The sequence below is a fragment of the Tachyglossus aculeatus genome, chromosome 19 (genome assembly GCF_015852505.1).
Source record: "Tachyglossus aculeatus isolate mTacAcu1 chromosome 19, mTacAcu1.pri, whole genome shotgun sequence".
Lineage (NCBI taxonomy): Eukaryota > Metazoa > Chordata > Mammalia > Monotremata > Tachyglossidae > Tachyglossus > Tachyglossus aculeatus.
Genome location: NC_052084.1, coordinates 422,355 through 435,970, shown reverse-complemented (window position 1 = coordinate 435,970; position 13,616 = coordinate 422,355). Strand labels below are relative to the sequence as shown.

Sequence of the window (13,616 nt, the reverse complement as noted above, 5' to 3'; positions counted from 1 at the left end):
TACTTGTACATATTTATTCTATTTATTTTATTTTGTTAATAAGTTTTGTTGTCTGTCTCCCCCTTCCAGACTGTGAGCCCGCTGTTGGGTAGGGACCGTCTCTATCTGTTGCCAACGTGTACTTCCCAAGCGCTTAGTACAGTGTTCTGCACACAGTCAGCGCTCAATAAATACGATTGAATGAATGAATGAAATGAGCGAGACCTGAGCAGCCGAGCCTCTCGCTCCTTTTAAGGGAACATCCCCAATGCCAGACGGAGCCCCCGAGCAGGGGGAAACTGATGACGAGGCTTGCAGTCCCGCCTGGGCGTCGACTAAGTGGCCCCGTCCATCCTCCTCCCACCCCCATCCCCCCAAGCGGGCCAGGGCCTGGCCAAATGCCGTTTTAGAACATCATCATCATCAATCGCATTTATTGAGCGCTTACTGTGTGCAGAGCACTGTACTAAGCGCTTGGGAAGTACAAGTTGGCAACATATAGAGACAGTCCCTACCCAATAGTGGGCTCACAGTCTAAAACATATTAGATAATGGTGAAGCTGATGATTACAGAACATTAGAACATTTAGAACGTATTAGGTAACGGTGAAGTTTTAAAATAACTTTTCAGGCCACAACTCTAGAAATTGGGGTAACTCTAGGAAGGTATTTGAAAGTCACCTCCCTTTCTTCTCCCCATCATACATGGAAACTTTTGACACTAAGCTTGCCCTTCAAATTTCAGCACTTCTTATATCCAGCGCTTAGAACAGTGCTCTGCACATAGTAAGCGCTTAACAAATGCCATCATTATTTATTTATTATTTATTTATTCCACCACAGCTACGCGGTATAAGTATCGTATGTTTTATAGAAGCAGCGCGGCCGTGTGGAAAGAGCATGCGCCTGGGAATCAGGGCCCCAGGTTCTAATCCCGGCACCGCCACGTGTCTGCCCTGGTACCTTGAGCAACTCACTTTTCTGGGCCTCAGTTGCCTCACCTGTAAAATGGGGATTAAGACTGTGAGCCCTATGTGGGACAGGGACTGCATTCCACCCTATTAGCTTGTATTTACCCCAGCACTTAGTACAATGCCCGGCACATAATGAGTGCTTTAACAAGTACCACCATTGTAATTATTATTATAGGACATTTCTATTTTAACCTTTAACTCCCATCTTGACCTTCGCTTTCACAACAACAAAATACAGAGAGTGTCGTCAGAGCCGTGTTGTTGAACTAGGGCTAGCAAACACCCGCCCGGCCTATTGGGCACCACCCCTCATCTTCGACCTCGTGAGCACTCACTGTCCCAAGAGCAGAGACACGCCAATAGGAGCAGGAAAGACAAAATATTGTACTCACCCACACAATTGGGCTTTGGCCTCCTGGGAGCTGGCCACCTTGGCCTTCCCCTCCGCCACCGCTCGGTCCACGCCAGGCCCCGGCGATGCCTAGGCCTCCGTGGCGGACGGGAAGGAGCGAGAGAGTCGGTTCTTCAGCGTGGACTGGGGCCTAGGGCTGAAGGCAGCGGGGAAAATCCAGGGAAGGCCCCACTCCGGTCCCTAAGGCTGAGCTGATGCTGGACCAGTGGTGGGGGTGGGATGGGGAGGGGCCCACAGGCCATTGCTGCGGTGCAGAAAGCGTTGCAGAAAGTGTCAGCGGTGTCTCCTGCTGACGCCCTGCTGTGGGACGCTAGCGGGACGGGGCCTCCCTGAACACTCTCCCCTCTCTCGAAACCCAGCGGGATTTTCCACAAGAACAGAAGCCCCTTCACATTTGGCTTTCAGCTATTTTATTCACATTTGTAGGTTTGGTCACAGCACATCAAGATACAGAAGGTTAAAAAAAAATCCCAGACTGTTGGGTAAAAAACCTGACTGAAATGGCAGTGGTCAGTTTAAGACTGTGTTCACCTAAGCTCTGTCACCCAATTTCCCCCTCCCCACCCCCCCAACATTTAAAGTGACCACAGTGCTCAAAGACGCAGGAACAGAGAAACATCCCCGATCCCAGCGGGAACCACTTTGAGGAAACAGCTGTGCCACTGTAGGCCTCCGTTGCTGGTGTCTGGCCCCAGCTGGGGCTCTGGGTGTTCCTGGGGTTTCACAGTCACGACAAAGAAACCCCATCCAACGGCCTACCGTTGACACCCTCTGTCCCTAGAAAGAGCAGTGAAGTCCAAAGTTTCTCACTACCCGATTGTGCCACGCTGTGCAATAGTGATTGTGGTCCAAACCATCCACAGGGTGAGCCCCGTGGGCTAACTTGGGGCCTCAGCTTCTGAAACCCTTACTCAAGAAGCCGGCGCTGACCATCTCCCCCGAGGGCCTGAGATGGAGAGATTTTTCCGCCGCTCCTCGCCCCGTGGCCCACTCCCTCCCGCAGCGGAGTCGGTGCCCCAGGTTCGTGGTAGGATCTTCCCGGCCGCTGGGCCGGCCCCCGCTACACGTGGGCCCTGAGGACAAGAAGGTTTCTGCCTGGCTCTTCCTCCCAAATAAAATCCTTCATTTGGGAGGGAGAAATCCCCTAATTGTTAAATTTAGGAAGATTGTACTCGCTTGTGTGTACATATGTGTGTACACACACACACACACACACACACACACACACACACTCTTTCATTCTGCTCTGCACAAGAAACATTGGTCACTTATCAAATTGAAAGTAGGAAAATGTGGGCCGGCAGGTCACTAAGCTGGATTTGGGGTTTGGTCAAGGCCAGGGGAGGGATGGCTTGCAACGGTGTCCCTTTCCCACTTTCCCTCAGTCCTGGAGCCAACCCGGCTCCTGGGAAAACCTCAGGGGGGTCCAAGGACCCAGAGACACAATCGAGGTGGCCCGGGCCCGGAACACGGACTCCAGACAGGACCCTCGACACTGCTTACTTGCAGCCGCTCGCGGCCGCCGCAATATCTGAAGCTCAGCTCAAACCGCGTGCCCTCCCCACAGGCCACAGACGGTGCCCCTCCCATACAGGTGGACGCCACCCCACCCCTGACGATGCAGCGCAGGGCACACTGCCCACCCCCCGAACCATGCAACGCGCTGGACGGAGAGCAGTTTTCCCCGTCCCAGTACCTCCGGCACGCCACAGACGCAGCTCCTGCTGAGGGACAGGGAGTGGCCCGCGGCAGGATCCAGCCTACCTAAGGATCTCCGATGGCCTGGCGCCAGCTAGCCTCTGCGGGGTCCCGGAAGGCCAGCCCAAAAGGCCGGCCGGTGGCCTCGACTTCTTCTCGGCAGGCCGAGCCGCCGAGGTTGAGGGCAGCCCTCCGGACCAGCCTCAAGCGCACAGCTTGGGCCGGCCAAACCAGCGAGCCGGACCTAGGCCGAGCGACCTGCCCTTGGACCACCTGCCCCTGGGCGACCCTGCGGAGCCCCCGGAAAACCCGCAAGGCTGGCCCCGCTCCCGGCCCATCACCGCACTCGAGCAGAGTAGCAGCGCATGTACTCGGTCACCCAGGGGCTCTCGGCCGACGGCGGCTTCGCCCTCCTGGGCTTCTCCCCGTCCTCCGCAGGGTTTCGCTGCCGCTCGTTGCCCATTTTCCTCTTCTCCGCCTGATTTCGGTTCTTTGCTCGGATTGCCGAAGCATGAATCTACCAACACACACGCCCACACGAACAAAACCAAATAAAAAAAAATAAACACACCACAGATTTTTAAGAACAGTTGATGGAGTCAGTTCAGGAACGAGGCACACTGCTGATTTTATTCTAGAATCTTTTCTTGCCCAGGCCAGAGCCCCGACGCTATACGGAGCGAAGATCTGGGCGCCTTCCCAGCCTCGGCAACTCCACGCCCTGCTCCCACCAAACTCGGATATTGGTGGCCTACTGGGTGCATTTTAAACCTACCCACCGATGCTAATGAAGCTAATGGACGATCAATTTGTAATTATTTCACGGTGGGGGCACGTGAACAAATGGACAACAGGAAACCCCACCGGCTGCTGAGCGGTGAACTGAAATGGGGCGACTGATAACAAGGAGACCGAAGAAACCAACGCGGCCAAGACCCGGACAACGCAGGCCCAGCCCCAGCGGCGGCACGGCCGGGAGCTGGGAGATGCCGGACATGGGTGGACCAGCCCGACGGGCTGTGACCGGGCAGGAGTGGCTCCTGCTGAGCAGGGAACCGAAGCTCGTCGGGAGACAGAGAAATGGAGGTGAACGTGGTGCCAAGAGGCAACCCAAAAGCCCCGCAAGGGGCAGATTTTGTGTGTGTATATTCATAACAATAATAATAATAATAATAATAATGTTGGTATTTGTTAAGCGCTTACTATGTGCAAAGCACTGTTCTAAGCGCTGGGGTAGATACAAGGCAATCAGGTTGTCCCACGAGGGGCTCACAGTCTTCATCCCCATTTTCCAGATGAGGGAACTGAGGCCCAGAGAAGTGACGTGACTTGCCCAAAGTCACACAGCTGACAAGTGGCAGAGCCGGCATTTGAACCCACGACCTCTGACTCCAAAGCCCGGGCTCTTTCCACGGAGCCACGCTGCTTCTCTAGGGAAGGCCAGGATTGCAGTTCTGGCGCTAGCCCTTCCAGTCTCACATACCCCCACGGGCGTGTGCACATAATAATAATAATAATAATGATGGCATTTATTAAGCGCTTACTATGTGCTCTAAGCACTGGGGAGGTTACAAGGTGATCAGGTTGCCCCACGGGGGGCTCACAGTCTTAATCCCCGTTTTACAGATGAGGTAACTGAGGCACAGAGAAGTTAAGTGACGTCCCCAAAGTCACACAGCTGACAATCGGTGGAGCCGGGATTTGAACCCATGACCCATGACTCCAGAGCCCGTGCTCTTTTCCACTGAGCCACGCTGCTTCTCTAGGGAAGGCCAGGACTGCAGATCTGGCGCCAGCCCTTCCCGTCTAACATACCCCCACGGGCGAGCTCTGCCATCAGCGGTGGCATCTCCTCTTACCTCCTTACCTCCATCTTACCTCCTTCCCTTCCCCACAGCACCTGTATATATGTATATGATGATGATGGTATTTGTTAAGTGCTTACTATGTGCAAAGCACTGTTCTAAGCGCTGGAGGGATACAAGGTGATCAGGTTGCCCCATGTGGGGCTCACAGTCTTCATCCCCATTTTAAAGATGAGGTCACTAAGGCACGGAGAAGTTAAGTGACTTGCCCAAAGTCACACAGCTGGCAATTGGCGGAGTTGGGATTTGAACCCATGACCTCTGACTCCAAAGCCCGGGCTCTTTCCACTGAGTCACGCTGCCTCTCCGCATGTATATATGTTTATATATATATATGTATATATGTATGTATATATGTATATATGTTTGCACATATTTATTACTCTATTTATTTTACTTGTACATATCTATTCTATTTATTTTATTTTGTCAGTATGTTTGGTTTTGTTCTCCGTCTCCCCCTTTTAGACTGTGAGCCCGCTGTTGGGCAGGGACTGTATATGTTGCCAATTTGTACTTCCCAAGGGCTTAGTACGGTGCTCTGCACACAGTAAGCGCTCAATAAATACGATTGATGATGATGATCGCTAAGCCCGAAGGTGACCCGGCGCTTAGTTCGATGCTCGGCACATAGTAGGCGCTTAAATACCACAATGAGTATTAACCACATCTTAGCAAATCTGGCAAAGGGGTGGAAGCCGAGAGGCAGCGCCCAGGCAGCCGGCGCACACCCCGAGGTGCTAGCCCCTCGGTCCCGCAAGTTATCGGAGAAACTCACCTCGCGGGTGGAGGCCGAAGCGCAGACGTTGTGTGTCTTCTGAGCCCCCGTGTCAGTCTGCTTTTCTCCCCAGCCGTATAGAGCGAAAGGGTGCTTGTTCTCTCTGACCCTGGCGGCTCTCTGGGGGCTGCCCGGAGGCTTCTGGTCCCCTCGGTCGGGCAAGGCACTGGGGCGGCGGGGGGCTCCCCTGGGACCCATCTGCTTGTCGACTTCATTCTTCTCGGCTGGCTCCTCAGACTGGCGCTGCTCACCCGGTTCCAGAGACTCTTTAGGAGGGGGTGGGAGGAGAGAGGAACAGGTTATCATCATCATCATCATCAATCGTATTTATTGAGCGCTTACTATGTGCAGAGCACTGTACTAAGCTCTTGGGAAGTACAAATTGGCAACATCTAGAGACAGTCCCTACCCAACAGTGGGCTCACGGTCTAAAAGGGGGAGACGGAGAACAAAACCAAACATACCAACAAAATAAAATAAATAGAATAGATATGTACAAGTAAAATAAATAAATAAATAGAGTAATAAATATGTACAAATAAGGAGACTCGCGGTCCCAGCAGGGCCCAGACCCGCTCGTTCCAGGGGGGTGAGGTGGACCACCCCCAGGGCTGCCCCTGACGCTGCGGCTTCTCGCAGCAGGAATAAAGTCCAAGCAGTTCTACCAAAGAAGACAGAGCTCTGGGTCTGTCTCATCATCCCTGGTGGCCCCAGAGAAGAATCAGCGGGTCACAGGCCGGTCATCATCATCATCATCAATCGTATTTATTGAGCACTTACTATGTGCAGAGCACTGTACTAAGCGCTTGGGAAGTCCAAGTTGGCAACATCTAGAGACAGTCCCTACCCAACAGTGGGCTCACGGTCTAAAAGGGGGAGACGGAGAACAAAACCAAACATACCAACAAAATAAAATAAATAGAATAGATATGTACAAGTAAAATAAATAAATAAATAGAGTAATAAATATGTACAAATAAGGAGACACGCGGTCCCAGCAGGGCCCAGACCCGCTCGTTCCAGGGGGGTGAGGTGGACCACCCCCAGGGCTGCCCCTGACGCTGCAGCTTCTCGCAGCAGGAATAAAGTCCAAGCAGTTCTACCAAAGAAGACAGAGCTCTGGGTCTGTCTCATCATCCCTGGTGGCCCCAGAGAAGAATCAGCGGGTCACAGGCCGGTCATCATCATCATCATCAATCGTATTTATTGAGCACTTACTATGTGCAGAGCACTGTACTAAGCTCTTGGGAAGTACAAGTTGGCAACATATAGAGACAGTCCCTACCCAACAGCGGGCTCACAGTCTAAAAGGGGGAGACGGAGAACAAAACCAAACATACTAACAAAATAAAATAAATAGAATAGATATGTACAAGTAAAATAAATATATAGAGTAATAAATATGTACAAATAAGGAGACACGCAGTCCCAGCAGGGCCCAGACCCGCTCGCTCCAGGGGGGTGAGGTGGACCACCCCCAGGGCTGCCCCTGACGCTGCGGCTTCTCGCAGCAGGAATAAAGTCCAAGCAGTTCTACCAAAGAAGACAGAGCTCTGGGTCTGTCTCATCATCCCTGGGGGCCCCAGAGAAGCATCAGCGGGTCACAGGCCGGTCAGAGACTCAGACCCCCCTGGGAGAGACAATGACGGCCCCCACAGCTGGGAATCCAGCGTCCTCTCCATCACCCCAACACTGAGAATCGGGGAGCCATGGCTACCATCAACCTTACAACTGGGAATCTGGAATCTTGTGTACAATCTTGTACACATTTTTAGACTGTGAGCCCACTGTTGGGTAGGGACTGTCTCTATATGTTGCCGACTTGTACTTCCCAAGCGCTTAGTACAGTGCTCTGCACACAGTAAGTGCTCAATAAATACGATTGATTGATTGATATCCTATTTATTTTATTTTGTTAATATGTTTTGTTCTGTTCTCTGTCTCCCCCTTCTAGACTGTGAGCCCACTGTTGGGTAGGCACCGTCTCTATATGTTGCCAACCTGTACTTCCCAAGCGCTTAGTACAGTGCTCTGCACACAGTAAGTGCTCAATAAATCCGATTGATTGATTGACTGGAAGGCCCCACAACCCGGGAAGTTGGCACTCACACCCCTACCATCTTTGCCTCCTTGCAGACCCACTAAGATCTGTCCCAAAAGAAATTTGTCACTAGAAGTGTTCTCAGTAACATGACCTGATTGCCCCTCCCAGCCCCACAGCACTTCTCTCCATATCTGTCATTAATTAACTTTTATAAATGTCTGTCTCCTGCTGCACACTGTAAGCTCGTGGTGGGCAGGGAAAGTGTCTATTTATTGTTATAGTGTACTCCCCCAAGGAGCTTAGTACAGTGCTCTGCACACAGCAAGCCTTCAATAAATACAACTGAATCCTCCTCCTCCCGGCAACTCTGGTCGAGCTCAGGTCACCGTGCATCAGATTATGTCAGCCAGGCCGCCCTGTCCCAACAAGGAAGGTGATTCCTCCTCTTCCAAGATGCCTCTCTCTATAGACACTCAGACACACACACAGTGATTGATCGATCAATCAATGGTATTCATTGAACGCTTACTCTGTGTGGAGAGCACTGGACTGAGCGTGACGATGCTCTCGGTCTCTGTCTCCGTCAGCTGGGAAACGAGTCCTGTTCTTCCTTAGAGACCTCTGCCCGGCTCCTCCCTGCAGTATTTTCAACTGTGCTAGACCTCAGCCTACCTCCATCATCATCATCATCATCATCAATCGTATTTATTGAGCGCTTACTGTGTGCAGAGCACTGTACTAAGCGCTTGGGAAATACAAGTTGGCAACATATAGAGACAGTCCCTACCCAACATTGGGCTCACAGTCTAAAAGGGGGAGACAGAGAACAAAACCAAACAGACTAACAAAATAAAATCAATAGAATAGATATGTATAAGTGAAATAAAATAGAGTAATAAATATGTACAAACATATATACATATATACAGGTGCTGTGGGGAAGGGAGCTTCACTTCTCTGAGCCTCAGTTACCTCATCTGTAAAATGGGAATGATGACTGTGAGGCCCCCGTGGGACAACCTGATCACCTTGTAACCTCCCTAGCGCTTAGAACAGTGCTTTGCATGTAGTAAGCGCTTAATAAATGCAATCATTGAGGGCAAGGGCCTGGGGGTCAGGAGACCTGGGTTCCAATCCCAGGTCATCCACTTGCCTGCTGGGTGACCTCAGGCAAGTCCCTAAACTTCTCTGGGCCTCAGGCTTCTCATCTGTAACATGAGGATCAGATCCCTCCTCTCCCTCACCCTTTGAGGGACAGGGGACTGTGCCAATCTGATCTGATCGTATCTACCCCAAGATTTAGCACAGTGCTTGGCACATAGTCAACACCTAATACCACAATCGGTATTATGCCCACATATAAACATGCATGCACACGACACCACAATTAGCATTATGCCCACATATAAACATGCACACACATGACACCACAAACAGCATTATGCCCACATATAAACATGCACACGCACACCACTATTGGCATTATGTCCACATATAAATAGGCACACACACAATATCACAATCGGCATTATGCCTACATATAAATACGCACACACACACACCACAATCAGCATTATGCCCACATATAAATATGCACACACACAACACCACAATCGGCATTATGCCCACATATAAATATGTGCACACACAACACCACAATCGGCATTATGCCCACATATAAATATGTGCACACACAACACCACAATCGGCATTATGCCCACATATAAATATGTGCACACACAACACTACAATCAATATTACACACACGCACGCCTCCCACTCCCTTCCGCATCACCAAGAATCACTCCCTTTGCTCTTCCTCCCTCTCATCCCCACATTATATAAAATTGTATTTATATTGATTCCTATTCACTTGTTCTGATTTCTGTCCCCTTCTCTGGACTGTGAGCCCATTGTGGGCAGGGAATGTCACTGTCCATTGCTGTACTGTACTTTCCAAGCGCTTAGTACAATGCTCTGCACACAGTAAGCGCTCAAATATGATTGAATGAATGCCCTGCTTCTCTCAGTCTAAACAACCACAGCATTGTTAACAGAGCAAGAGCTGGGCCTCACTTTCTGTGCTAATAAGAGGCAGGGAGGGAAAAGGGGTTGGTGGGAGACAGGAATGGGAAGCAGGAAGGGCGGCAAGGAAGGAAGGAAGATGGGTGGACAGGAGAGGGAGGAAGACAGGTGGACAGGAGAGGAATGGGGAAGCAGCGTGGCTCAGTGGAAAGAGCCCGGGCTTTGGAGTCAGAGGTCAGGGGTTCAAATCCCAGCTCCTCCACTTGTCAGCTGTGTGACTGGGCAAGTCACTTAACTTTTCTGGGCCTCAGTACCCACATCTGTAAAATGGGGATTAAGACTGTGAGCCCCCCGTGGGACAACTGGATCACCTTGTAAACTCCCCAGCGCTTAGAACAGTGCTTTGCACATAGTAAGCGCTTAATAAATGCCAATTTAAAAAAAAATGGGGGAGGCCAGAAGGGAAGCAGAAAGACAGGCTGGGCCTCACTTTCTGAGCTAATAAGGGAGAGAGGGATGGATTGGTGGGAGACAGGAAAGGGAGGTAGGAAGGCCGGCAAGGAAGGGAGAAAGACGGGTGGACAGGGGAGGGAGGAAGACAGACAGACAGGGGAGGGAGGAAGATGGGTGGACAGAAGAGGGATGGGGGAGCAGGAAGGGAAACACAAAGACAGTCTGGGCCTCACTTTCTGCGCTAATAAGAGGCAGGGAGGCTGGCAAGGAAGGAAGACAGGTGGACAGGGGAGGGAGGAAGATGGGTGGACAGGGGAGGGAGGGAGGAAGACGGGTGGACAGAGGAGGGATGGGGGAGCAGGAAGGGAAACACAAAGACAGTCTGGGCCTCACTTTCTGCGCTAATAAGAGCTAGGAAGGCCGGCAAGGAAGGAAGACAGGTGGACAGGGGAGGGAGGAAGATGGGTGGACAGGGGAGGGAGGAAGACGGGCGGACAGAGGAGGGATGGGGGAGGCAGGAAGAGAAACAGAAAGACAGTTTGGGCCTCACTTTCTGTGCTAATAAGTGGCAGGGAGGGAGGGACGGGTTGGTGGGAGGCAGGAAGGCCGGCAAGGAAGGAAGACAGGGGGACGGAAAGGGAGGGAGGGAGGAAGATCGGTGGACAGGGGAAGGGGGAAGACAGACAGACAGGGGAGGGAGGAAGACAGGCGGACAGAGGAGGGATGGGGGAGCAGAAAGGGAAACACAAAGACAGTCTGGGCCTCACTTTCTGTGCTAATAAAAGGCAGGGAGGGAGGGAAGGGTTGGTGGGAGGCAGGAAGGCCGGCAAGGAAGGAAGACGGGAGGACAGAAAAGGAGGGAGGAAGACAGATGATAGACAGGGGAGGGAGGAAGACAGACAGACAGACAGGGGAGGGATGGGGGAGGCAGGAAGGGAAACTGAAAGACAGTCTGGGCCTCACTTTCTGTGCCAATAAGAGGCAGGGAGGCCGGCAAGGAAGGAAGACAGGTGGACAGAAAGGGAGGGAGGAAGACAGATGATAGACAGGGGAGGGAGGAAGACAGACAGCCAGGCAGGGGAAGGAGGGAGGGAGACGGGCGGACAGAGGAGGGATGGGGGAGGTAGGAGGGTAAACAGAGACAGGCAGGGGAGAGGAGAGACGGCCAAGCAAGGGAGGGCGGTGGGGGAAAATAAAAAGCAGCAGCAACCTTTCCCGGGAACCAAGGCAACAGAGGCTGAGCGCAGCCCCCTCCCACCCTCCCAAGCGCCCACGCACCCCCTTCTCTGACGGCTCCCACGGAGGAGGAGGAGGAGGAGGAGGAGGAGGAAGAAGAGGCGGAGGAGAAGGCCAGCGGCGGCGGCCTCCCACTCCCCCGCTCTAGCGGGACCGGAGAGAGTCATTACAATAATAACGGTATTTGCTGAGCGCCTCGTATGCGGCCGGCACTGTACTGAGCGCTGGGGCGGATGAGGGGGGCGACAACCGGGGGTGGGGTCTGCCGTACCTTTGGGTTGGGGTTCGGGTCCTCGGGGTCCCGGGGGAGGCTCCGGGGGTCCCGCGGCGGGCCAGGGCCAGTGGGCCTGCTCCAGCAGCCTCCGGGCCCGCCGGTAGCGGAGCAGCTCCCGGTAGCGGGGCCCGCAGGCCTCCCACGGCGGGGCCTGGAAACGCTTCATGTACTCGCTGCGTACACGACGCCCCGGGCCCATCTCCGCCGCCACCACCACCACCCAACAAATAACCCCCACACGACGACACCCGGGGCCAGGGGCGGGACGGGCGGGGCGGGCGGGGCGCCCCTCCCCAGGGGAGGGACGGCGGGGCCGGGCCCTCCCTGCCACACCACAACGTTAACAGCATCATAATCATAACCTCAGTCCCTTTATTCTGATCGTAATAAGTAATAATGGTGGCATCTGTTAAGCGCTTACTATGTGCCAAGCACTGTTCTAAACGCTGGAGTGGGGGGGGGGGATGCAGGGTGATGAGGTTGTCCCACTTGGGGCTCACAGTCTTCATCCCCGTTTGACAGATGACGGAACTGAGGCCCAGAGAAGCCAAGTGACTTAATAATAATAATGATGATGGCATTGGTTAAGCGTTTACTACGTGCGAAGCACTGTTCATCATCAGTCGTATTTACGTTCTAAGCACTGTTCTAAGCGCGGAGGATACAAAATGATCAGGTCCCACTTGGGGCTCACAGTCTTCATCCCCATTTGACAGATGACGGAACTGAGGCCCAGAGAAGTCAAGTGACTTAATAATAATGATGATGGCATTGGTTAAGCGCTTACTATGTGCAAAGCACTGTTCTAAGCGCTGGGGGGGGGATACAAGGTGATGAGGTTGTCCCACTTGGGGCTCAGTCTTCATCCCCATTTTACAGGTGAGGGAACTGAGGCACAGAGAAGTCGTGACAATAATAATAATAATGATGGCATTTGTTAAGCGCTTACTATGTACAAAGCACTGTTCTAAGCACTGGGGAGGATACAAAATGATCAGGTTGTCCCACTTGGGGCTCACAGTCTTCACCCCCCTTTGACAGATGAGGTAACCAGGGCACAGAGAAGCTAAGTGGCTTGCCCAAGGTCACACAGCTGACAAGTGGTGGAGTCAGGATTCGAACCCATGACCTCTGACTCCCAAGCCCGCGCTCTTTCCACTAAGCCACGTTGCTTCTGCTAATCATAGTATTTGTTAAGCGCTTACTATGTGCCAAGCACCTTTCTAAGCGCCAGGACAGATACAAGGTAATAATAAGAATAATGACGGTATTTGTTAGGCACTTACTATGTGCCAACCACCATTCTAGGCGCTGGGACGGATACAAGGTAGTAATAAGAATTATGACGGTATTTGTTAAGCGCTTAATATGTGCCAAGAACCGTTCTAAGCGCTGGGGTAGATACAGGGTAATAATAAGAATAATGATGGTATTTGTTAAGTGCTTACTATGTGCTAAGCATCGCTGTAAGCACTGGGGTAGATACAGGGCAGTAATAATAATAAGATGGTATTTGTTAAGCGCTTACTATGTGCCAAGCACCGTTCTAAGCGCCGGGGCAGATACAGGATAATAATAGGAATAATGACGGTATTTTTTAAGCGCTTACTATGTGCCAACCACCATTCTAGGCGATGGGATGGATACAAGGTCGTAATAAGAATTAGGACGGTATTTGTTAAGCGCTTAATATGTGCCAAGAACCATTCTAAACACTGGGGTAGATACAGGGTCATAATAAGAATAATGATGGTATTTATTAAGTGCTTACTATGTGCTAAGCATCGCTCTAAGCACTGGGGTAGATACAGGGCAATAATAATAATAATAATAAGATGGTATTTGCTAAGCGCCTAGTATGTGCCAAGCACTGTTCTA

At 52.0% G+C, this 13,616-nt stretch overlaps 1 protein-coding gene across 1 annotated transcript; it reads right to left on the bottom strand.

Annotated features, from left to right (window-relative positions):
• Positions 1-2,953: 2,953 nt before the first annotated feature.
• On the bottom strand, positions 2,954-11,937 carry LOC119940855 (centriole, cilia and spindle associated protein). Its single transcript, XM_038761206.1, has 3 exons — positions 11,736-11,937; positions 5,707-5,972; positions 2,954-3,580 (listed from the first exon to the last, which is right to left on the bottom strand). The coding sequence occupies exons 1-3, from the start codon at positions 11,935-11,937 to the stop codon at positions 3,401-3,403; spliced, it is 648 nt and encodes a 215-aa protein (XP_038617134.1). The 3' UTR covers positions 2,954-3,400.
• Positions 11,938-13,616: the final 1,679 nt, after the last annotated feature.

Coding starts and splice junctions, on each gene's coding strand:
- LOC119940855 (XM_038761206.1), bottom strand. CDS start 11,937: ATGGGCCCGGGGCGTCGTGTACGCAGCGAGTACATGAAGCGTTTCCAG. Junction 5,973..11,735: donor ACCCGAACCCCAACCCAAAG/GTACGGCAGACC, acceptor CCCCTCCTAAAG/AGTCTCTGGAACCGGGTGAG. Junction 3,581..5,706: donor CTTCGGCCTCCACCCGCGAG/GTGAGTTTCTCC, acceptor GTGTGTTGGTAG/ATTCATGCTTCGGCAATCCG.